The sequence below is a fragment of the Andrographis paniculata genome, unplaced genomic scaffold (genome assembly GCF_009805555.1).
Source record: "Andrographis paniculata isolate CXL003 unplaced genomic scaffold, ASM980555v1 Contig30END, whole genome shotgun sequence".
Classification (NCBI taxonomy): Eukaryota; Viridiplantae; Streptophyta; class Magnoliopsida; order Lamiales; family Acanthaceae; genus Andrographis; species Andrographis paniculata.
The window spans coordinates 3,672,433-3,696,593 of record NW_026137563.1 but is presented as its reverse complement, the minus strand read 5'-3'; the positions used below and the strand labels follow the sequence as shown (position 1 = coordinate 3,696,593).

General features: G+C 40.0%; 5 protein-coding genes across 6 annotated transcripts; 3 read left to right on the top strand and 2 right to left on the bottom strand.

Moving 5' to 3' along the window:
• Positions 1-409: 409 nt before the first annotated feature.
• LOC127246825 (pentatricopeptide repeat-containing protein At1g71420) lies at positions 410-4,024 on the top strand. The gene is made up of 2 exons (XM_051268412.1): positions 410-3,274; positions 3,389-4,024. Exon 1 carries the CDS (start codon positions 468-470, stop codon positions 2,520-2,522), a length of 2,055 nt encoding a protein of 684 aa, XP_051124369.1. The 5' UTR covers positions 410-467; the 3' UTR covers positions 2,523-3,274; positions 3,389-4,024.
• On the bottom strand, positions 3,657-5,978 carry LOC127246826 (endoglucanase 3). The gene is made up of 5 exons (XM_051268413.1): positions 5,886-5,978; positions 5,467-5,812; positions 4,801-5,307; positions 4,529-4,684; positions 3,657-4,268 (listed from the first exon to the last, which is right to left on the bottom strand). Exons 2-5 carry the CDS (start codon positions 5,797-5,799, stop codon positions 3,657-3,659), a joined length of 1,608 nt encoding a protein of 535 aa, XP_051124370.1. The 5' UTR covers positions 5,800-5,812; positions 5,886-5,978.
• A 7,545-nt stretch (positions 5,979-13,523) lies between these two features.
• Positions 13,524-15,615, top strand: LOC127246330 (mannan endo-1,4-beta-mannosidase 1-like). The gene is made up of 3 exons (XM_051267619.1): positions 13,524-14,303; positions 14,465-14,587; positions 14,686-15,615. Exons 1-3 carry the CDS (start codon positions 13,731-13,733, stop codon positions 15,343-15,345), a joined length of 1,356 nt encoding a protein of 451 aa, XP_051123576.1. The 5' UTR covers positions 13,524-13,730; the 3' UTR covers positions 15,346-15,615.
• Positions 15,616-16,426: 811 nt separating this feature from the next.
• Positions 16,427-19,459, bottom strand: LOC127246334 (uncharacterized). The gene is made up of 2 exons (XM_051267625.1): positions 18,292-19,459; positions 16,427-16,816 (listed from the first exon to the last, which is right to left on the bottom strand). The coding sequence occupies exons 1-2, from the start codon at positions 19,069-19,071 to the stop codon at positions 16,682-16,684; spliced, it is 915 nt and encodes a 304-aa protein (XP_051123582.1). The 5' UTR covers positions 19,072-19,459; the 3' UTR covers positions 16,427-16,681.
• Positions 19,460-19,761: 302 nt separating this feature from the next.
• On the top strand, positions 19,762-23,898 carry LOC127246333 (uncharacterized). Of its 2 annotated transcripts, XM_051267622.1 has the most exons (7): positions 19,768-20,784; positions 21,550-21,602; positions 22,120-22,212; positions 22,293-22,516; positions 22,913-22,979; positions 23,288-23,401; positions 23,519-23,898. In XM_051267622.1, the coding sequence occupies exons 1-7, from the start codon at positions 20,310-20,312 to the stop codon at positions 23,540-23,542; spliced, it is 1,050 nt and encodes a 349-aa protein (XP_051123579.1). In that variant the 5' UTR covers positions 19,768-20,309; the 3' UTR covers positions 23,543-23,898. The 2 variants fall into 2 exon arrangements, with proteins under 2 accessions (XP_051123580.1, XP_051123579.1); XM_051267623.1 differs by lacking the exons at positions 23,288-23,401; positions 23,519-23,898 and adding an exon at positions 23,131-23,278 and having other exon boundaries at positions 19,762-20,784.
• The last annotated feature ends 263 nt before the right edge of the window (positions 23,899-24,161 follow it).

Genomic DNA, 24,161 nt, shown 5'->3' with positions numbered 1-24,161 from the left:
GTTATGCGCTTGCATGCTTGTTAGTTTGATGCCTAATGGAAAAATTTTGGAGATGTGTTTGTTTTGATATAGGATATTTTAAGAAGTGAACAATCTTTTTAGAAGCGGGTCCGGGGAAAGAATAGGAAAGGTGATTTGAATATTTTTTAATTTCTTTCCCTTCACTTTCATCTTTTTCAATTTTTACCTTTATTGAAGTATTTTTGTTTTAATTATAAAATGAATTATATACAAATTATTATTTTCATGATTTAAAATATTTATTTATTATTTTAGTAAAAGTTAAAAATAATAATATTTTATTTATTATTAATAAAAAATATTAGCTACAAATTAAAGTAATAAAAATAATAAATTGAATTGAGAGTGAGATAGTATTAGTTTTAAAATTTTCCATTCATAAAAAATAACTAGCTCAAACAATAAAGCCCACGTCCATAGAGGAGCAGCACATCATCATCCTTGGTATGAGAATTGTTCTCTTTGCGTCACGTCTCCCCAAGCAACCGGTGCCGCCGCGCCCCCGCTGCTCTTTGTTCCACACGAATAATACGCTCGTTCCACCACCAGCTACGGAAGACCTCTTTGCCGCTAACCATCTCCTGAACGCGCACGCTAAGCGCGGCCACATGCGCCTCGCCCACCAAGCGTTCGCTGAAATGCCTCACAAAAATGTGGTTTCTTGGACAATTCTGATTTCGGCATATGCTCGATCCGGGAAGTTGGCCGAAAGCTTCCGTTTGTTTTCTCAGATGCTATCCTACTGTTGGCCCAATGAATTTGCTTATTCAAGTCTTCTGTCTGTGTGTGATTACCCCCACGGCGTCCAAATACACGGGTTTGCTCTCAGAACCGGGTTTGATGCTTCGATTTACGTGTCCAATGCTCTTATGACAATGTACTGGAACAGCCACAGTTGCACCGCGGGTGTGGACGCTTGGAGGGTGTTTGATGCAATGCACCTTTGCAATATTGTTACGTATAATTCCATGATTGCAGGGCTTGGAATGCACGGACAAGGTGATACTGCCATGAAATTTTTCACAATCATGCTTCGAGATGGTATGGAGTTTGACCGTACTACATTTCTGACCTTAATTTCTTCACTTTGCGCTATTGATGGGGGGAGCAGCAAGATTGTGGGGCTTCAGCGTTGTATGCAATTGCATTCTATTAGTGTTAAGGCAGGTTTCAACGATGTGGGAGTGGCAACTGCCCTAATCAAAGTTTATTCTTCTCTTGGGCAAGATATTGACGCTTGTCGAAAGTTATTCTCAGGCACGAGTGATATGTATCGTGACATCTTGCTGTGGACTGCCACTATGACAGCTTTTGCTGAAAGGGAGCCTGAACAAGCTCTGTCTCTGTTTAATCAGATGCGTAGGCAGGGTTTATGCCCAGATTGTTATGTATTTTCAATATTGCTGAAAGCTTGTGCAGGGTTGGTGAGGGAAATAAATGCATCTGCTGTGCATTGTCAAGTGGTTATTACCGGATTTGCAGACATCTTAGAGATTGGCAATGCATTAATTCACGCATATGCGCGAAGTGGTTTGATAGATAATGCTGAGCAAGTATTCTGTGAAATGCCATCAAGGGATGTCATCGCCTGGAACTCAATGTTGAAGGCATATGCAGTGCACGGCAGAGCTGAAGAAGCACTGGCTTTGTTCAACCTAATGGATGTGGCACCGGATGAAACGACCTTTGTTGCCGTGCTATCATCTTGCAGTCATGGTGGAAAGGTGAACGAAGGACGTGAGATATTTAACAGCATGTCTGAGAAATACGGCATCGCAGCTCACCTTGATCACTATGCTTGTATGGTTGATATGCTGGGGCGATCTGGACACCTTTCAGAGGCTGAAAGCGTCATAAACAAGATGGCATTGCAGCCAGATTATGTTATTTGGAGTGCTTTTCTGGGAGCATGTCGGAAACATGGAGAAACAAAACTGGCCAACTTAGCATCATCAAAGCTGAAGGAATTGGGTCCAGAAAATTCACTGGGATATGTTCTGACGTCAAATATTTACTGCTTGGCTAGCAGCTTTGATGAAGGGGGTTCTGTAAGAAGGAAAATGGATAGAGTAGGTGTCAGAAAGGAACCTGGTCTGAGCTGGACTGAAGTGGGTAATCAAGTGTATGAGTTTGCTTCTGGGGGGCGGAGACACCCTCAGTTGAAAGCAATACGTGGCCATATGCAGGAACTATTGAGGCAGTTGAAGGAAATTGGATATGTTCCCTACACAAGCTCAGTCTTTTTCGATGTTGAAGAAGAGCATAAGGAGGAACAACTGTATCACCACAGTGAGAAGCTGGCACTGGTTTTCTCTTTGATGAATTATCCTCGTGGTCGCGGGAATGTCATCAAAATTATCAAGAATATACGCATCTGTGAGGACTGCCACAACTTCATGAGGCTGGCATCTAAGCTTGCGGAAATGACAATCGTTGTAAGAGATGCTAACCGATTTCATCATTTTAAGCGGGGAGCGTGCTCTTGCAATGACCATTGGTAATTGCAGGTGCAATGGTCACTGATTACCCCTACCTAGTTTATATGGAAGACAAAAATCTGTATCATAGATATATATATATATATATAATATCACTGCCTTGTGCTGGACAAGCTACATTCATAAGGATGACAGAAGATTTGAAGTGGAGTTGGGAAGACCTTTATTTATTAAAGCAGGGACTATATCAATTTTATTTTGCACAAAAAGAAACGTCTGTGAAGAACTGGAATCGGAGAAGTGGGCATTCAATTCCACACTTTGTGTTTAGGCATGTACTTTCGCGGGAGTGGCGGCCGGGCTATATATGTTATCTGTTATGGTGTGCAATTGGATGCGCAGTCTCTCGTCTTCTTCTGCTCAACTGCAGCAACATATAGTTAGTCAGATCAGATGGAAATAATTAACTAACATGATAGTTGGAGAAGAAGATTGAGCGTACTTACCAACGCTGCTGAAATGATTGCAGAGATGATGGGGGTGCGGGGGAAGGCAATGCAGCGGGCAGTATTTTATGCAGGCTGCCACACCAACGCCACCGATTTTGCATTCTCTGAGGCAGTCCTGAATGCAAGTCCCTGGTGGGAAATGCAGGTTGGCACCAACCATTGACACTCCAGAAATCAAACCCAGCACAAGTATCAAATCAACTATTCTCCTCATCACCACCATCATCCCATCGAAGAATATCATTCGTGAAGGAACAAGGCTGCTGGTCAGATGAGGTGGCCCTTTTATAATCACAACTCACACAAGTATGATGCTGACTCTCAATATGTTCTTGCAGTTGCTTCATTTGCTTTACGTGATCATATGGTATCTTCTATAACTTGTGATCTTCTTATTTACGACCCGTGCCAATGATGTAGGTAAAAACAACCGGGGTTCATATATATGAGCCAAACGGTGTCGGGGCATGGAGAGAAAAGTTGTGCCCAAGTAGTGATGTTTGAAAGTAAGATGCAAAATGCAGTATGTGAGACTAGACAAAGACAAGTAGTTGTGATCACAGGTGTGCTTTTAAACAGCTGTTATAGGACCCCGATGCCACTCATGTCATGTGCAACGCACGAGCATCAAGATTCCTTTTTTTAAAAAAAAAAAAAAAAACACATCCCTTCAGCACTGTATACAAATTCAGCGCACCCCAGCAAAGTATGCCAGGGGTCCGACAATTGCGGCATTGATATATGTAGCAGGCTCCGAATGGCTGTAGTCTGTCCGCTCATCAGGGAAGAAATCATTGTCGTTAGGCCCTCCAACAATGGCGCCCGTCAAGATGTTCGGGTTGGGATTGGAGGTGTAGAAGAATGGCTGAAAGCCAGCCTCACATCCAAAGGATTGGGGATGAAGTGTGACGGAGGGCAAAGAGGACCCCCGGTGGTGAATCCTCCTGGGATAACGGGGGCCGTATCCCACCATGTACGACATGTTCATGGGATTGCCTCCGAGGATGTAGTCTACTTGCCTCCTGGCAAGGCTCCTCAGGGTACTGGAAGTTATGAGAAGGGTTCCGCCGCAGTTGAAACTGTGATGGGAGGCAGCCATGTATTTGGAGTAGGTGGCGAGCAAGAACGTTATGGATGTAACGTATTGGAGATTGCTGGCGCTCAGTTTGAACATTAGGCCACCTGGTGTGTACTTGGTGCTGGAGGAAGGGGACTGGGAATCAGGCAGTATTCTACACATGAAGTCTTGGGCTTGCTGTCTGAAAGAGTCGAATGTCTGGTCGTTGTCCACTACGCTTCTCTGCGGGTGGGATATATGGAGTGCATGCATGCCAGCCATCATCAAGGGGATGAATTGAATGGAATTGAATTGAATGGAATTGAATGTGAGAGATCACACACACACTATACATATATATATAGAGAGAGAGAGAGAGACAGATGAACGTTGAGAGAAAATTTCTATTTCTATTTCTACTTCCCTGTCTTCCGGTGAATTAAACGCAGTAGAAGCTAGTAATTAAGTAGGTAAGTAAATAATGTTAATGGCGGCGTACGCACCCTTGCGAGCAGAACACGAGCGCCGGCGTATTTGTTGTCCCAGCTGAAAATATCGGCTGCCTCATTCGCCGCCCCGCCCAACGTCCTAATGAAATTGAGGTAATACATCTCATTAGTGGCTCTGAAAAGCCACGCGGCTCCCCACAACAACTCGTCCTGCATTGCCGGACAGATGAGATGATCATGATGGTGTGCTGATGTGTGTTTATGTATGTATGTATGTATATAGCAACGGGGACTGCATTAGCTAAGGTGAATTCAGGGCACCATACCGTGTAGCCGGAATACGAGCAATAGAAGGGGCAGACAGAGGATGCAAGCGAGTCGCTGTATGAGCCTCTGTGCTGTATTGCGAATTGCATCACCGTCTTGGCGGTGGCAAGGAGCACTCTGGAGTAGCCTGGGTCGGCGTTGCGGAAGGCGATGGAAGCGGCGGCCAGGGCAGCGGCGGTCTCTCCAGCGACATCAGATCCGGGGTTGGAGGGGGAGACGGAGTAGACGGTCCGGGTGTGGGGGTCCATGTCCTCAGGCCTCTCCCAGCACCGGTGGTCGGCGTTGGGGTCACCCACGCCCACGTAGAGCCTGCCAGGTGTAGCCAGGGCACACTTGAGGAGGTAGTCGGTTGCCCAGCGAATGGCCGCCAGGCTGCCGGCTAGCTCAGGGCCCATCCTCTTTCCGTACTCGATCACTCCCCATGACAGCATGGTGGTGCTGAAGGCCATCGGGAAGTTGAATTTCACGTTGTCGCCGGCGTCGTAGTACCCCCCGCGTAAGTTCACCTAATGAATTGGAATGGATATATATATATATATATATATATAGATTGGAATTTGCATGAAAATGAATAAATGAATGAATGCATGATACTACTAGTAGCTATATATATAGTTAGTATCAGGTAAGTAAGCTAAGTTGGTGGAGGTGGGCAGTAGTAGTACACCAGCCAGGGCGCCGTCGGCGAGTCCAGAATCGGCCCTCCAGGCGATTGGCTGAGGAGGAGGAGGGAGCCTGCCAGACCTCTGGCCCTGGAAGAAGACGATGGATTTGGCAAGAGCATCCCTGTAGTTAGGGGCAGGGGTGCTGCTGCTGCTGCCAGCCGCCTCAACAACCACCACCAGGAATGGGAATGGCAACGGTGTATTTGTTGTGAACAATAATAATAGCACTAAGAAGAAGAATGTCATTTTTGATGATGGGGCGGTGGTCAGCAAACTACACTGCGGTGGTCCTCTGCTGCAGCAGCTGCTCTTCATATTAATTCCCTTCCTCATTTACTCTCTCTCCCTGTACTACGTTCATTCAACAACAATGTTATATATATATGTCGATATATATATATATATATGTACCTACGTACCTTTCATCCATCTTTGCTGCGCATGCATATATATATATAAGATTGTATGTATGTATGTCCCTGCAATTAATCCTATTATCTACAGAATAATTGCAGCTGCCTGCTGCGTCAATTTAGGCTTTAAAGAGCAAGGAGTATTGGACCTTAGTCCTGAATTAATCGGCTCGATCGGCCTCCATTCCATTCCATTCACATTCACACTCACACACGGACACACCACACGCCGCGCGCATGTAAACCAAAAAGGAAATCGATAAATAATATGAATTGCTTGGATGCAGCAGCAGCAGCAGCAGCAGCACCGGCAACGTCTACACATTAAAAGTCAATACGAATTAATTATAAAATGCTTTTTAAAACCAAACAAAACAAAACAAAGCAAAGCAAAAACCCTTCTTAAAAGCCAATCCAAACCCACTTAATTCTTCTTGAATTAATTTTTATAAAATTCTAATACACGATTTATTTTTTTAAACGGGTTTGAGATGCATGCAATAGACTAGTAGGACGAACGTAGCTCAACTTGCGCAGACCGCATATCATCAACCATTTTCGGATGCAATTGTTTTTGGATTTTTTTTATCTACTTTTTATTATCAAATAACTATATATCTTATTAATATGTAGTAATGAATAACATATATTCCTACTAACTTAAGAACTGAGATGGTCATGTAGCAATTAACAAAGTAGAGGAGATTCCGCAGCGGCAGCAGCAGTAGCAGCTCATAAGTCATAATTTAAGGAAGGGAGACCAGACCAGACCTGCTGAGCAGTGACCACAGCATATAATAATGAATTAATAATCACAATTACTAAATTATTAACGACGATAGTTTTGATCGTTTATCCATTGATATTGTCATTTGTCAGGCGAGAATGGCGCTAGCTGCCCAAATACCCAATACCAACCAAAGTTCCTTGCTTGCTTTCAATTTATTTATTGATTGGTTGATGAGGAATGATGCGAGAATGCTTAACATCATCAATTCTATTTCTATATTATACTATAATGAATAAAGCAAGCCTGTATAACTTAATAGTATAATCCAACCTAATCATTAATTATTATTATTATGCCGAGACATGTGCTTGTTTGAGTAAATCGATAAATTCAAAGCTTTTCTTTTCAATTCCCTCTGCTTTAATTCCTTTAATTGTGGATGGTGATGGGATAGCCAATTCGATATTCACTCAACCAATAATTAATCTGGCCATCTCAATATCAATACAAATCCAAATACCAATAACATTACGGCAATACCGTTGACGTGCATATTTATTGATGCACACCGGTTACAATGCTGAACCAGGCAAACATTATTGGTAATATACTTTTCAAAATGTTAAATACTCATTGATTTAATTATTAGTTCTCATTCTACCTCAACAGTTCAGAAGAATAGAAATCTCATATTGATTTAGGATCGACCAAATTATTGATAATAAATATATCCAAAATCAAACCCAACTTTCATATATTTTTGGGAAGGTTGAAGAAGTATTTGGGCAGGTGAAATAATAAAAAGGCCCGCTTTGAAGGATGTTAATGGAAGTACGCTTGGGACATCTCCCGATGATGGTATGGGATCTCCTTCCAAGAAAATGGGAGGCTGCTAGAAATTCCCAAGAATATTTGTGTTCTCTACAAATGAATCTTATAATTTTAATAAATCGAATAAATTCTAATTATTGTAAATAATTAATGGATCATACCTTGGTTATTGAATATGCACATAATTGATATATTAAGGGATTAAGGCATGTTAGTACATAAATAATACATTATCAATATCAGCATATATCAGGTGATGAATTAAAAATTTTCAGCACATGTGCTGACACTTAAAAACATATTATGTATAATTATATTATTTAAAGTAATTAGGATTTTATGTTATCAACACCTGTGCTGAATAAATGCATTCAACATTTGATCCAAACCGGATCAATATTGCCTATAGTATTTGTGTAGGGATGTAGATTTATGTTAATATTAAGTTACTTTACTTACATTGTGTTTAAATGTTTTATTGGCTCAATAGTTGAAATTTATGAATTGGATGTTATACATGTATGAAATTGATGCAATTAAAATTGTATGAATTGAAATGTTTGAAATTTTATATAAATTAATGCTCAATTTGGATTGTTCATATTGTTTGTAATATAGTTTTATAGCTCCATAAGAGAATCTAAAATGGACGTGACGATTCTCAATGGATTATTGTAGGCTGCTAGATCTAATGGCGATTACGAATCTTGCCTCAGATTGATACGCCTATTGTAGTGCATGTTGTCCCCGTTAGGGGCAGCGGCGGCCCTAGAAAAAATAATCGTTATGTTCATACTGCAACATGGGAGGTTTATCAAATTATATGAAGAATTAATAATCAAAAAATTGCATTTGCGAATATGATTTTATTGCAAAAAATATTACATCAAGTACTTAAAGTCGATTGTTAACTATAGTTTGTCATACTGTGGATTTCTTTTAGTATTACAAGGATATTCGAATGTTAACTAAATAAATTCATCAGGATTATCACTCTTCCACGTCTGAATGAGTATTTTTGTTTGGGAGAAGTGTCATTTGTTACGCTTTCAAAAAGCAAACATGTATTATCATTCAACAAGAAACATCTACAATAATGAATCTTGGACAGCTACAATGGGATTTAAATTCATAGTTTTAGTAGTTGTTAGTGTAGAAAGCATAATGATTTCACAATCTAGTTTATAATATTCCATTATGGACAAAATCGGTATCACATAATTCTATTTGTTGTGATAGTGCAACAACAATGACTCAGATACATAGCCAAATCTATAATGAAAAATCTAGACACTTAGGTGTTGAACGCAATATAATTCATGAGTTGATCATGAATAGGGTGATCTCAGTAGAATTCATTCGGTTACAATAATCTAACTGATAATTTGATAAAATGGTTGACTAAGGACTTAGTGTACAAATCATTAATTGAGATAGCATTAAAGTCTATCTAAATCTATTAAGTGTGAGACACTTAATTCCTTAAGCCAAATTCAATGTGACGCATATTGTAAATTTATCCTAGATTTACGTTAGGGCCTACAAGAAATGTAAGTTGAGATTTTTTATCTTGATTACTTCTTTGAAAATTTGCTAATACAGAAGTAAGATTGAAAGAAATTACTTATGGAAGCATAAAATTTTGTCGTTTAAAAATAAATTAGACCTACTTTTGATATGTTTGTGAATGGATAGAGACATATAGCTTGTAACGTGTCAGGTACAAACTAAAAGAATGGTAGATTCGTGTGCATGTTACCTTCATATATTCAAACAAGTTGAAGTGTTTAATTTTAGTGACATCTTGATTCTTGAATATATGAAACGTATGATGTACTAAGATGAGAATTCAATATTCAATATATTTTTATTTAAGCATGAACCTATAGTGTATGATTGAATTGCCGGTGATTTAAAACTTAGGCTAAAAAATGAGAATTGTTGGAATTTTCTTGATATGACTCATGATATATTTTGTGTGTGTAAATATAAATTATCGTACAAGTCTAATATGAAATAGCAATTGAATAAAATGTATATGAGAAAAAACTTGAGTATCCCATTGTTAATATATACAAATATTATCTGATAATGCTCCTGAATAATACATCTAGAATCTTTCATGCAAACTTAGAGTCTCTTCACATTCATTTTTCTTGTTTTCTTGATTTATTGTTTGAAAATCAAGATTGGATATTTGTATTATCCTAATAATAATTTTGTGTAACTCGAAGCAGATAAAGATCTAAATATTTTATTCAAAAAATAAACTTTTACGATATAAAGGTTTGTACGACCATTTTCGTTGAGACCTTGTTATTTATATCCAATACCAAATGTACTGTATAAATGCATTTCATGTGTTGAAATTAATTGTAAATTGTATTGTATTTAATTATAACATGTGTGTCCGTTCATATTTTGTATTTATATTATTTTAACATAGAACAAACAATACATGTCGTAGTTAAAGAAACACACTAAGTGTATTCATGGAATACAACTACATATTTTTATTTAACATTTTATGTGTCATTTGTATTATAGCAGTGTTATATTTGTCTCTTTGTTATATTTTGTTAACACATATATTATGTGTTGTGTGCCTATATATCATATTTGTGTGTAATTATGTAATATGCTATTAGTTTATGTATATTACTCTCTTCGTCCCCAAAACAATATGAATATTTGAGATTGACAAGAAAATTAAGGAATAGTATTATTATATTGATAGGGCTGTAAAAGTATTTATAAAAGATCAAAATGTCCATACTTTATATAATTATTGTGTAAAAATGAAGATAGTTTTGTAAAAAGGTGGGAAATTTGTTATAAAAATGAAAATGAGACTATTATTTTGGGATGGACAAAAATGGTAAAATGATATTATTATTTTGATGGATGAAGTACACTACAGTTAATTTCAAAGTATGAAGTCTTCATATAATGTGTTGAGATATTTTATATATTTAGTTATGTTGTTTTGAGTTGTTTAGGTTGTTTAGATTTGAGCTTATCGAGTCTGTTTTATGATGCTTATGTATAGACTCCTTATTTTGATGATAATATAATAATACAAATTTTAAGTTTTCGTAAAATACTTTCAACTTGGTATTAAAGTCTATTTTTCTCTTGGAGTAAATACAATATATTGACTAACGTTGCTCCGGGTACATTCAACATAAAATGTAATCAAAGGTTTCCCAATTTTGAGATCTGTCTCATTGGTGTTTATGTTAGAGTCTGTGTTTGCGTCTTTTGTGTTTGTGTTAGTATTTGCGTCTTGGTGAGAATGGGCGCTTTGTTAAGAGCGGCGGGGGCAACGTCGGACTAGCATTTGTTATATGTGAAAACAAGAGCTTCGTCAAGAGCGATGACAAACGGACAACTGTTATTTGCATTTGCATTAGAATTTGTGTCTGTGTTCGAGAACAAAGGCTTCATTGAGAGCGGCGGAGGCAACGTGAGACGAACAATTGTTATGTGCGAAAACATGAGGTCAGTCAACAAAGAGAGTGGTGGAGGCAACGTCAGACGAATAATTGTTATATGCGAAAACATGATCTCAGTCAACAAGGAGAGTGGTGGAGTCAACATCAGACAAGCAATTGTTATATGCGAAAATATGATCTCAATCAATAAGGAGAGTGGTGGAGACAATATCAGATTGGGCAATTGTTATGTGCGAAAACATGAGCTTAGTCAAGAGCGCCGCGACGAGGACTGACCAAATAACTATTATTTTGGACATTGAGTTTTAGATTTTATAGGTTTAAGTTTATATTTAATGTTATTACACTACAAAAATATAAAATATTTGTAACATAATTTCGTCTCTAAAGTTCAATGTAATTTCATTACGAATTTCGTCTCTAATATCATTAGTAACAGAAAAAATAGATTAGAGACTAAAAACCCTCGTTACAAAATTGATATTTTCTTGTAGTTGTAGTGTTATAGATTACAATTATTTTAATTTGTTTAGATGGTTTAAATGAATTTTTCGTACAATACTTTTAACAAAATGCTTTTATTTAATATTTCAAGTGATATTTATATTTATAGCATGCGATGTTTGTCTCTTTTAACACCGTGCTGAATGTGTATTGAAAATTTTAAATTAGCACGCCGCCTTAGTGATATATATAGGTATTGCAATTGCTTAAAATCCAAATTGTTGATCTATCGAGATCCATTGCTATTTACTGCACTGTGGGAGTGGGATTACGTTTGCGATTGCGACAATGTAGGCTTTTGCTGATAATACGCTGCCATTTAAAGCAACTGATAATATTTGCCTTGGGAAGAGTGTAGCCAGTCCGTAAGATAAGATATATTGGACCAAATCAATTATAAATAGATTATATATTATATTATCGATTGATTAATTGCAATTTGCAGCATAATATTGTGGAGGAGTATGTAATATTGACTTCCAGCTGGACGAACAAAACCTAAACACTAATACCGCCAAGCCCACACTGATTAGATTTTCCCGCTAAATATATATATATGATTTGATATTGGGTGAATCGGCCCAACCCAAATTAGGCAAAACTTGCCTGCTTTTATGCCCTCCCAAACTTTAAATCATACTCAACTACTATATAGTTGTCAACTTTTGAACTTTCTGGGAATGTGATTGATATATGTGAAATTGAAAGTGAGGTGGACGGCTTGTTTGTGTTACGAAAAATTGCAATAAAGCGAAAAAATAAAAAGAAAGTGGTTATCCAACTCAATTATACCATTAATGCATTTGAGGCGGATGATGTTTTTTAACATAAAATATTTTTGAACTCAAACAAAAATTTTAGTTTGTATATCTTAACAAAGGAATACTAGTTGAGCTGAAAAAGTGAATAGCTGATGATGAGCTCATTGGCAGATCTAAGCAGAATTTGGTCAGGATTGGATTTAGTAATTTCTATATCTATTTATAATGTGTGTGTAAATATCTGTCGATCTGTGGTATTTAAGATCAGCTTTAAATTATAGTTAAGGTAAGATGAGGAGGTTAATGTATATCGTTGCAGAAGTTTGACAATTCTTTCACGTCTGTGATTTGATATTTGATGGTACGGTAGGGTAGGGTAGGGTATGGTATGACGCCAATCCTCCGTCTAATCTGAATGTCGTGTGTACCGAGCTAGCTACAAATCTACATATACGGTTATTGTTTAATTAAGTAAGTATTATATATGTATTTTAAAATGACGAGCGAGAAAGAATTCAAATAATATTTCTAAATTATGATGTTGGGAATTGTTACGAATTTTCTAACAATTTAAATTAAGAAATAACAAATGAAATGAAATCAATATATTGTTAATTGAGTTTGATCACATGCAATGCAACGGAGAGCAGCATACAGCTATCAGCTAGGTAGGTTTATTAATAAATAAATAAATTTAACTACCTTTGTAGTCAGTTAGGATGAGAATGTGGAGATTTGTTTATTAGTGAGTAAGCGTGAACAAGTTGTCGATGGTGAGGTGAGGTGAGAATACAAAGCAAAGAAACTGATGATAACTGCCCACATGGATAAGCACGCCCACACGCATCCATCCAGCCATCCATCTATGTCCTTGCTCTCTCTCTCTCTCTCTCTCTCTCTCTCTCTCTCTCTCTCATTTGTGATTGTAGTATGTATCCGCGCACGCACGCGACCCTGTCGACATATATCATACCATATCATAACATTTGGCGCCCTTATATGCGCCACCATTTCTTCCTTGATGCAACTTTAATAACAATGCATACATATACATGCATCGATGATCGATAAGAGAGAGAGAGAGAGAGAGAGAGAGAGAGAGAGAGAGGGATGCATGCATGCAGACAGCAGAGCCCATTATCCGGCCATATATATGTAAATCATGTAATTAATGCAATGTAGCCCATACATCCATCAATGCATATACATATAATAACAATAATATATAATTCAATTCCCAAAATTTCACTCCACCAAAACTCTACTGCTCTTCTTTGCTCTACTCGTTTCCCGGCGCTAAGCGAGCTATGTGTTGCTATTCTTAGCAACGTTCTGTTATCTGCAAATCTATATAAACACCTACCTCGTCGATCATCTTCCCAACCCAAGCAGCATATTATCAATAGAATTGTACAAGCTAAGGCAGCTAGCTGAGAGCAATACTAGTTCAAGCTAGCTACCCCTAATACTAATTTATAATCGAAATCACTGCCCGATCATCATCATCATCATCGTCGTCGTCGATAATACTATACTATACTATAAACCAGCCATCCTGACATTTGTTGGCATGATGAGTAGTACTAGTAGTAGCAGCAGCAGCTCGATTGTGATTGTCGTACTAGTAGCAGCAGCATTAATCAATGCAGCTGCCATGCTGGGGAGTGTTGCTGCAGCTGCTCCATCGGCGTCGGCATTCGTGAGGAGGAGGGGGTCCCAATTCGAGCTGCATGGCTCCCCGTTCCTGTTCAACGGGTTCAACGCGTACTGGATGATGCACCTGGCCTCCTCCGACCCCGCCCAGCGTCACAAAGTGTCGGAGGTGTTCCGGGAGGCCTCGGCGGCGGGGCTGACGGTGTGCAGGACGTGGGCCTTCAACGACGGGGGAGCCGACGCCCCGGCCCTCCAGATCTCGCCGGGCACCTACGACCAGAGGGTGTTTGAGGGCCTGGACTTCGTGGTCTCGGAGGCCTCCAGGTACGGCCTCCGCCTCATACTCGCCTTCGTCAACAACTACAAGGATTTCGGGGGGAGGCCGCAGTACGCGCAGTGGGCCAGGGACGCCGGCGCGCGCGACGCCACCTCCGACGACGCCTTCTACACGCACCCCCTCATCAGGCGCTACTACAAGGACCACGTCAGGGTACGAACCGTTCGTCCACATAATTAATTAATTAATAACAATATATTATTATTATTATTATTATTATTATTATTATTATTATTATTATTACTACTACTGTTGTTGTTGTTACGTTGTAATTAATTACTTTTGTATGTTGCTGCCTGCTGCGTGCACTGCAGACCGTAATTACCAGGGTGAACACCATTACCAGAGTGGCCTACCGGGACGACCCAACCATCATGGCATGGGAGCTTATTAATGAGCCCCGCTGCGAATCTGATTACTCGGGGAGAACCGTCAATGTCAGTGCTTACTACTAGTACTTGCCCTTGTTGTACTGCATGCGATGCGATATATATTTATTGATCATTAGTACTAATGAATAAATAATGAATTGCAGGGCTGGGTTGCCGAAATGGCGGCTTACGTGAAGTCGCTGGACGGGAAGCACCTGGTGGAGATAGGGATGGAAGGGTTCTACGGGGAGACGATGCCGGAGAGGAAGCAGCAGGTGAACCCGGGGTACGAGGTGGGCACGGACTTCATCCGCAGCAATCTCATCGGGGAGGTGGACTTCGCGACGATACACGCGTACCCGGACATCTGGGAGTCCGGGAAGAGCGACGGGGAGCAGGCGGGGTTCATGGAGCGCTGGCTGTGGGCCCACTGGGACGACGCCGCCAAGATCCTGCGCAAGCCCCTGGTGGTGGCGGAGTTCGGCAAGTCCAGCAAGGACCCGGGCTTCAGCCTCGCCGCGCGGGACGCCTACATGGGGACGGTGTACAGGGACGTGTACCGCTACGCCAGGATGGGCGGCAACGTCATGGGCGGGAGCCTGGTGTGGCAGCTCATGGCGGAGGGCATGGACGCCTACCACGACGGCTACGAGATCGTCCTCTCCCAGTCCCCCTCCACCGCCGGGATTATGTCCCGGCAGTCGCACGCCATGGCCGCCCTCGCCCGCCTGCAGCAGCGGACCACCTCCGCAGCCAACTCCACCGCTGCTTCTGCTTCTGCTTCCGCTGCAGCATCATCCGTCCACCACCAACACCACATATAATCACCATCACATCCCATCCCATCCTAGGAATATCCCATCCCATCCTATCCTATACCATCCACCCACTTAAATTAATTTATTGATGCATATTATTATTATCGTCGTAAGTTTGTTGATGTTGTTGTTGTTGAATTACTTAATTACTTTCATATGTTGCTTCTTTGTATCTGTAGTACCGCACCACTACTCCTCTAGCTGGGGATCAACGGGCCGTTCAGCCTCAGCTTCGTTATCAATGTATCACTACTAAATATTATTCAAGTTATAATATTATTGATATACATGTATGCATATATATATATATATATATAATCATACATTAACAAGTCTCTATTTATCAATAATACTAACATAAAATATACCCTCCCCCAGCCATACATCTTCCAAATAAATTATACACACGTATAGCAGATTTATCTCATCCCATGCAGATATTCGCATATATATCTATATGCACACATTTAAAGTGTTGCGTAGTTACTCATTACATTCTTTGATGACATATATGTATAGGAGCATGCAAGCCTGGCTAGTAGAATAAAATGCATTAGCCAAGCCTAGTGTAGCATATTAGATCGAGAAGTGAACATATTTTGACATCAAGATCACAAGTTCACCCACCATATCAAACGGGACCTGTAAGTTGTTATTACACTAGCTGGAACCACTTTAGCTCCTTGTGTCCGTGGGTATATAAATATATCTACAATTCCCAGAGCATTCACTCACATTGGAAGCAAAGAGGGGTTGTGGCTGTAGCTATAGTCATGCCATTCTACAATTATAATAATCAGCCATAGTCACATGCCCCAAATTACATCCCTTGCATCGGGGATGGGATGGGATCCTCGGCACCCTATATACCACGCCCCTCACTAAAAGCAATATATATAGTATATATGATATATATATACATATATTTACATATTACACATATATACAGTTGTGTTAGAGGGGTACTGAAAGGTGGAAGGGAAGGGGGGCAATGATCCCCCTCGACTTGCATCCCATCCCATCCCATTCAAAGACATATACATTCAAGAAGCACGTCATGCCTCAGGCTAGGCTAGAACATTAAGAATGGTAGGTAAACTTATAACCATCTCTATAACATTTACGAACATCCGCCAGGCAGCAACATAGTACATATCATACAGCTAGCTTTCAAACGTTGTGGTAACTATAAGCACACGTATTATCTCCACAGAAGCAAAAAAAGTACTCAATTGTCTGAACCCACAATTTCAAAAAGACATTAAAACACACCAATTTTACAGAGGAATAGGTGCCTATTAATCTTGCAGACAACTCTCACCATCTACTACAAGTGCTTCATTTATCTTGAACTCATTACCGGCCAATTTGTGGTTGCACCGCCAGCATGCAGTGAGGTTCGAATCATTGGGACTCTTTTCACAACTGAGAAAGCTTCATTTAGCCGAGCAGCCCGGCTCATGGTAAGAGATGCCTTCTGCAGATATTATAATTTATGCATCACAACCAAACTAATAACCTTCACAACTGAGGACCTAATATTACTTGAATCTATGATGGCAGAAGCTTGTTGGGATGTCACAATCAAAACAAGGGTGGAATCGTGTAGATTTCATCAACACTACATATAAACCCATTAAATTTGAATGCCAAAGGCTGCTGACATGCTGAAATAAATATAAATAATAAATAAATCAAACCAACAACAATCAATCTATGCACTCTATGGGTTTGAGACGTGGGTTCTTCCAAATAGAGATCTGATCTCGTCTGCAAATGCAAATTCACCCTGTACAAACTACAAACTTTGCTTGTAATAATATGTGTATATATATATATATATATACAGATATATGTTAAGAGACCCTCATCATTTTAATCAAATAAGTTAAAGTTTGTACTGTACTCATTGTTGCTCTAATGATCATACATATATGCTTGTTGTAACACGTGCATTATGATCGATTATTTTCCGAAAGCAAATGTGAGTGTCATACAAATATAAGACCATTAGAATAGTGACAAGCTATACATGCTCATTTCTATATATTGTCACTTAATGAACTAAAGTAATAAAGGATACACTACTAACCTGACTAAATAGCATTTAGAGAGAGAGAGAGAGAGAACCTAAATCAGCAAAAAGGCAATACTTATGGTGGCATATTTACCACCTAGGAATTTAAAACAAACTCATTGATGCACATGCAGTTTTAATTAGAAGGTCCCCAAAATCTTGAGGACACAAGTCCTCTTTCTAATAACATGTACATCCGGATAGTGGCCCTTTGAGCCTCAAGGCAATGAAATAAAATTTACACAGAGAATCAATATATTTCTTTCACATCCAACCAGGAATTATCTACCCCCTTTCATCCCATATGGAAGATCGCCTTACCTCATGGTCATCTAAATTCTCAAGGACCTCAACTAATGCCCGAAAAACCTAACATATACATACCACTCATGGAAAGAAAAAGGATGAGTTGAATTATCCTCAATTGCAACCAACTTTCTCAAGGTCCATAGGCTCTTGCACTGTTAATTGGGGGGGGGGGGGGGGGATACGATAGGCAAAAGGTACAGTTCATTTACCAGCACTAACCTAATACTATATATATTGACCAGAAAACACCACTAAAGTTCAATGGTGAGTGACCAACTGAAAATTGCTCAAACTCATTCAAAATTTAGTTCTATATGAACACCAAATCCAGCGGTCCACTTGCCCACTTCCCAAGAAGTACATTGAATTATTAGTTTATAAGCCTTTCAACTAAATTAGCTCAATGCCAGAACTCGAAAGCTAATAAATACTCCGAATATGACCGGAGAAACCCGTCAGAACTAATTTCTCAAACTGCTGCAGTATAGTTGCTGCTGTATGGAATCGTTTGATGATATCCAGCAAGATGAAGAATATAAAATAATAATGCATAAGAGATCACTGACCTTATCGTTGACGGTAACCTTTATTTTCAATCCACTAGTTTTCTTCTTCATCTTATACAACCTGTGGCTCAGAAGCGCAATCCCCATTACAGCTGCCGCAACAGAGACAGTCAACGCAGGATTCATTCTACAAGCACAATATTTAATGAGCTCCATTGGCATCTTCCACCATGCTATGCTCTTCTTTTCAATATCACGGGGCACCTTTTTCCCTGACCCTGAGTCGCCTACACCTTTGTCTCCTCCACTTACAATCTTCTCGTTTCCATTCCTTCGTGCAACTATAATCTCATTTTCACCACGTAAATTTACGTTGCCAGAGGTCTCCACAGTGCCCGCGGTCCGCAAGTGACCCCCCGGGTTTTCAACTTTTTCCTCAACGATCCGTTGAATTCCTTCAGAGTTCACTGCCTCTGGTACTCTTTTGTAAAACCCCATTTCAGTTCTATTCTTCAAAGAGGTATAAATTCTGTCCTCGGAAAGTTGGCTGCCGGTATCCAGCGGGGGCTCACCTGAATCGTTGTCGAGGGAGCGTTTAGGGTTTTCCTCGAAACGGGGATTAATCCAATTTCCTGCGTCGTCCACGGTGGGCGATTTCTCAGCATCGTCGGAATCCTGTATCGGAGCGTGGGCGTCTAGTGAGAAATGATTGGCCCGGAGTAAGGCTCCCGAGTGACTTTCATCGAAGGAAATCTTCCTATCCGAGGGAGAGTCGGGATCCGAGTCGGTCGGGAGGAGCTCCCAATCTTGAAAAACATATGTGGCCTCCACAGCGTCCATGTACCCTACAGGCGTGCGGCTATGAAGAGTGATTGGAAGTCGATCGATCGGAGGCGGAGAGAGAGAGTGAGAGGGAGAGGGAGAGGGAGAGGGGAAGGGAGATGAAAGTATAATAAGGAAAACTCCAATGTCGAGAGCCAGCAGAGTGATTCGAGTCACGCACACCCTACCCTACCCTACCCAGCTTATCCCAATCCAACCGACACGCGCCCCCGATTCGGTGCTTCAGTTAATCAATGACCAATGATATATTATTTGTCACTCAAGCGATATACGGATGGATCTGGAATCTATCATAATGTGAACTCATAATCAACCGATATACGGATGGATCTGGAATCGATCCCAATGTGAACTCATAATCTCGGGATCACGTATTGGCTTTCCATCTAATATTTTGTTTATAATCACTACTGAACCGAGTGAATATCGATGGATCAATTAATCAATGAATATTGTAATACTGCTAATTTGGACAGTGAAATTGATCGACGGGTTGGCTAAGGCATAGTTTTATCTGGACAGAAAAAGTATTCATTGGATGGACGGAATTTGAACTTGTGGTCACCAAATTATTCATTCACTCTCACTCACCTACTGCTACTTGTCTACCATTAAACATGTTTTGATTAATTGGTTGGCAGGCTTGGCTTGGGTGGTTCTAAGAAAGAATAATAAATAAGAAGCATCCATCCCATTATTCCCATCGCATTGCTCGCCGCCAGCCACTCGACTCGTACCTTCAACAAGCTTCCTCCTTCCTTCCTGAGTTCCTGTTCAGTCCGGCTCTGGTTTCGGCTTGTTCTCCTCCACAAATAAATAAATAAACAATAAATCAAATCAAATTCAACATAAAACAAAACTACTGTTCGGTTGTCCATTCCGTTCTGTTCTATCAACCCCGCCTTCCAAAATCTTCTCCCGCTCTCTCTCTCTCTCTGGCAGGCAGGCAGGCAAGATTGGAGAACGATTCGGAGCATTCTACAGGAAGCAAGCAAGGAAGATTCTCAGTCCGCGACGTGGCAGTTCACCCTGCGCCCACAAACACACCAGTCCAGTCCAGAGAGCGAGAGAGAGATGAGATCAGCCAGTGTATGCCACATAATAGAATAAGAATAGAATAGGAAAAAGGCAAAATGAAAACCAAAAAATCCCACCCCTGATAATACTGATACATACTCCTTTTTATCTTCTTTCTTCCCCGCCCGTAACTTCGCAGTCCTCCTCCGAGTTCGAGGATGCTCACCGTTCCCTTAACTAGACTCGCGCCGCCCGGCCTCACCCCCCTCCCTGCCGCTGCTGCCTCCTCCTCCAAATCCTTCGTACTTGGCCAGGGTCCCAGCTTCCAGTTTGCCTTGATTGGGTTTAAGCCCAAGCGCTTCCATTTCTTGTCACCATGTTCTTCACTCAGAGAAACCAAGAAACAGCAGCAGCCGCAGCAGACTCTTTCTAAGGCTCCCGATACCGCCCCTCAAAGCCTCGGAAAAATCTTCAATTTCGATCCAAGAGGTGAAAACAAGGAGAACTACGAAAACGATGGTAATGCTAATGCTAATGAGACTGAGAGTGCTGCAGCCGATGACACCGCTGTTAAAGGCACGCTCTTGGCGGGGCTTCTTCTCGTAGGTGTTATTGGCGGGTTTGGAACTGTTGGGTACATATACAGGGATCAGATTAATGCGCTCTTGACACAATTTTCTGGCTTCATTGATGGTACTTTTGTGTATTTATTTTTTGCACGATTAAAATTGTTACTTGGTTGAAATGTTCCTTGTTTTCGTTGGCCATAGATCCGATGTTTCTTACTTAGGTTTTATTGATTCAAAGTTCATGGGATTTTACCTGTTTGATCACTCGTAGAGGTAGTAATGTGAATTGAAGCCGCTTGTGATTGCTGTGGTGAATTAAGCTCGGCATCACCAGCTGCAAGTTTGAAAGACCTACTGTTAGTCCAAAATTTCTCAGCCTTTTCACAAATTTGAGATGGACTAGGGAACTCAATTTATGTTACTCAATTAGGAGTTCTTAAATATGTATTTCTTCATGTTTTGAGTTAATGTGAAAGCAGTGTATTCAGGCTATATCCATTGAATGAACTAAACATATTGGACTTTAGGTTCATTTCTTTCTGTGAGGGATTAGTTCAAAATAATAAACAAACTGGATTCAATCAAGAATTTGGTTTGCCGTGTTAGCACAGGAGGACAAAATTATGTTTGAAACTCAAAACACATAGCAATTACATAGCCCGATGATAATGTAGTTTTGACTTTGTAGTGAAATATGACTTTCTTTGATGATGAAATTGGTTGCTCAAATTAATTGTGGCATTTAATCTTTTGTTGATGCTACTTGCGTTGCTTTTGGCCAAATGACATATTTGATTAGTTTAGAACACTGAACTCAAAATATGAGATATATGGTTTAGTTCGTGTCTACCTTTTGCCTTAAATATATCTAAATTGAATCCTTTTTCAGGTTATGGGCCAGCTGGGTATGCTCTCTTTGTGGCAGTCTATGCTGGATTGGAGGTTCGAATTGATTTTTTCTCTAGTTTAAGATTTTAAATCAAGATTACCCATCTTTCTTCTGACATTCACATCATTGATCACTTAGAACTTTTACTGAGAGATTTAAGTGAACAATGACAGTACTTTGTACTTATCCATACCTGTAATTGAATTGAATGAGAATTGGTCTGTAGGAGGTAAATCTGATCATGACATCGCTCTCACCAAGTATCAATCGCTGACTTTAGAAATGAAAATTGTCATATGTGTTGATGCATCCTGTAGTGAAACTTTTCATTTGCTCTGCAATACTTGCAATCCCTGCAATCCCGTTGACAATGTCTGTGGGTTTACTTTTTGGCTGGCTTTAGGAATCAATTTTTTGTATGTGTTGATGCATCATGTAGTGAAACTTTTCATTTGCTCCTAAGATACTTGCAATCCCGTTGACAGTGTCTGCGGGTCTGCTGTTTGGCTGACTTTAGAAATGCAATTTGTTATATGTGTTGATGTGTCAAACTTTTCATTTGCTCTGCAGATACTTGCAATCCCTGCAATCCCATTGACAATGTCTGCGGGTCTACTGTTTGGCTCTGTTACTGGAACTATTATCGTCTCTTTAAGTGGCACGGTAAATACATTTACCGAATAAATGAGGAGGGTGACATGAATTGGGTCCTGAAATCAATTGTTCTCTCCCTGACTTTTCAGGTCGCAGCTAGTGTTGCATTTCTAATCGCCAGATATTTTGCTCGTGAGCGAATTCTTAAGCTTGTGGAAGGAAATAAAAAATTCCTTGCAATAGACAAAGCTATTGGAGAGAATGGTTTTAAGGTCGTTACCCTGCTCCGTTTGAGTCCATTGCTTCCATTTTCTCTTGGAAATTACCTCTATGGACTTACATCAGTCAAGTTTGTTCCATACGTGTTAGGAAGGTCAGGTTCCACTCCTTCATTCTCATATTTTGGAAGCTAGCCCAACAGTTGGCTTGTCTGTGGGTATTCCAGATTTTTATGATTTTAGGAGTAATTTTATGTCATTTCGCTTATTGTGCATAATAGACATTCAAAAAAAAAAAAAAAGGTCTGGTCTAAGCTATGACAATATTCTTATGACATAGTACATTTATTTGTGTAAATAATTCTAATTGTGGTTTATTTATTCCTTTAAGACCTTGTAATCCAGTGTAATGGATGATGTGTGAATTACTGTGTTGGTACAGTGGATGACGACAGATATAATGTTGATGACAATCTTTTAAGTTTGTTTTAAGTCTTATCCATAAACGCAAGAATATTTTCTAATGAAATTGGTCAATAATTTTTTGGCAGCTGGTTAGGCATGCTTCCTGGAACATGGGCATATGTGAGTGCTGGTGCATTCGGGAGAGCATTAATTGTGAGTGTCAATGTTTTTGTCTTTTAACCTGTGGTTTAACTGTCTTCATTTCCATGTTAAATGCAAAGTGTGCTACCTTTAAACTTTACCCTTCTACCTGTTTGACATCCTGTTCAGAAGTTGATACTCTTAAGAATGCTATGTCCTTTAGGTGGTCGTTTATTAGACTTGTGTTATGTCATTTGTCTTGCAATAAACTCTGTTTATAAGCGGACAAGAAAGTGACGACACCATCTGAGGAGGAATCCTCCAAAATTGGAATGAAGATGCTGAAGGTTTGTGATTGTTCTGATGATGGTTCTGTGCAGCAAGAAGAATCTGATATAGGAGGATTAGGAGGGGGGAATGGGCAGCTATGGACTCTGGGACTAGGGCTATTGGCAACAGCAGTGGCAGCATCATATGTCACTCGGCTAGCTAAGGTAACCAGGGCAGCAGATGCATGTATCATCATTAAATCAATAACATAGAAATGTGTGTGCGCTGAGCAGAAAGTCGGGGGTCTGATAGTGTGTCTGTGTATTATATTATATATACAGGATGCTGTAAAAGACATGGAATAGAGAGTGAAGAAGGGTGCATATGGCAGGCCAGCTGAGCCTGCAGCCATACGATATGATACGTAGAGTCAGGGGTGGTAGCAGCATTTACTTGATCTCACCGTCATCTTCCACCCCACTTGATCTTAGTTATATGCAATTGTGTATATATGTGAACTGTACATTGATGATACCTCTGACCTCCCAGCCCATCAGATCACATCAGATCCAATCCATTTATGTATGTATATTCCATGTTATTGATGATTGATTATAAGCAGCAGCAGCCAATAGTGTATTTTATTGTATTGTGTTGCTCTATAATCAACATTATGGAAATAAAGAAATAAAACAGGAAGAAAGAAGGCCATTTCGTTTCATTTCATTTCATTTTTGGGAGCACACAGGACAGCAGCAATGGGATCAAGCATCACCATCCCTACAGTAAAACTCAGCACTGCACCACAGGTGACAGGACCGGAGGAACCAATTCTGGTCCCCATTGTGGGATGATAGCTAATATAATCCAATAAATTCTCTTCTTTGGTTCTGTACTACTGCTGCTGCTCTGCTCTTGACAAATCAGATTGTGAAACATGCATGGGCATTATTTGCAGGAACAGAACAGCATATGACTAATACT

What these genes read in the sequence shown, in the direction of transcription:
- LOC127246334 (XM_051267625.1), bottom strand. Translation starts at nt 19,071, where the DNA reads ATGGACGCTGTGGAGGCCACATATGTTTTTCAAGATTGGGAGCTCCTC. An exon ending in AGGTTACCGTCAACGATAAG is followed by an intron (nt 16,817 to 18,291) that starts GTCAGTGATCTC and finishes TAATATCTGCAG; the next exon opens with AAGGCATCTCTTACCATGAG.
- LOC127246333 (XM_051267622.1), top strand. Translation starts at nt 20,310, where the DNA reads ATGCTCACCGTTCCCTTAACTAGACTCGCGCCGCCCGGCCTCACCCCC. An exon ending in CATTCGGGAGAGCATTAATT is followed by an intron (nt 22,980 to 23,287) that starts GTGAGTGTCAAT and finishes GGTTCTGTGCAG; the next exon opens with CAAGAAGAATCTGATATAGG. An exon ending in ATGTCACTCGGCTAGCTAAG is followed by an intron (nt 23,402 to 23,518) that starts GTAACCAGGGCA and finishes TTATATATACAG; the next exon opens with GATGCTGTAAAAGACATGGA.
- LOC127246825 (XM_051268412.1), top strand. Translation starts at nt 468, where the DNA reads ATGAGAATTGTTCTCTTTGCGTCACGTCTCCCCAAGCAACCGGTGCCG.
- LOC127246330 (XM_051267619.1), top strand. Translation starts at nt 13,731, where the DNA reads ATGATGAGTAGTACTAGTAGTAGCAGCAGCAGCTCGATTGTGATTGTC. An exon ending in ACTACAAGGACCACGTCAGG is followed by an intron (nt 14,304 to 14,464) that starts GTACGAACCGTT and finishes CGTGCACTGCAG; the next exon opens with ACCGTAATTACCAGGGTGAA. An exon ending in ACTCGGGGAGAACCGTCAAT is followed by an intron (nt 14,588 to 14,685) that starts GTCAGTGCTTAC and finishes AATGAATTGCAG; the next exon opens with GGCTGGGTTGCCGAAATGGC.
- LOC127246826 (XM_051268413.1), bottom strand. Translation starts at nt 5,799, where the DNA reads ATGAGGAAGGGAATTAATATGAAGAGCAGCTGCTGCAGCAGAGGACCA. An exon ending in CCGACGGCGCCCTGGCTGGT is followed by an intron (nt 5,308 to 5,466) that starts GTACTACTACTG and finishes CCAATTCATTAG; the next exon opens with GTGAACTTACGCGGGGGGTA. An exon ending in GCTCGTATTCCGGCTACACG is followed by an intron (nt 4,685 to 4,800) that starts GTATGGTGCCCT and finishes CCGGCAATGCAG; the next exon opens with GACGAGTTGTTGTGGGGAGC.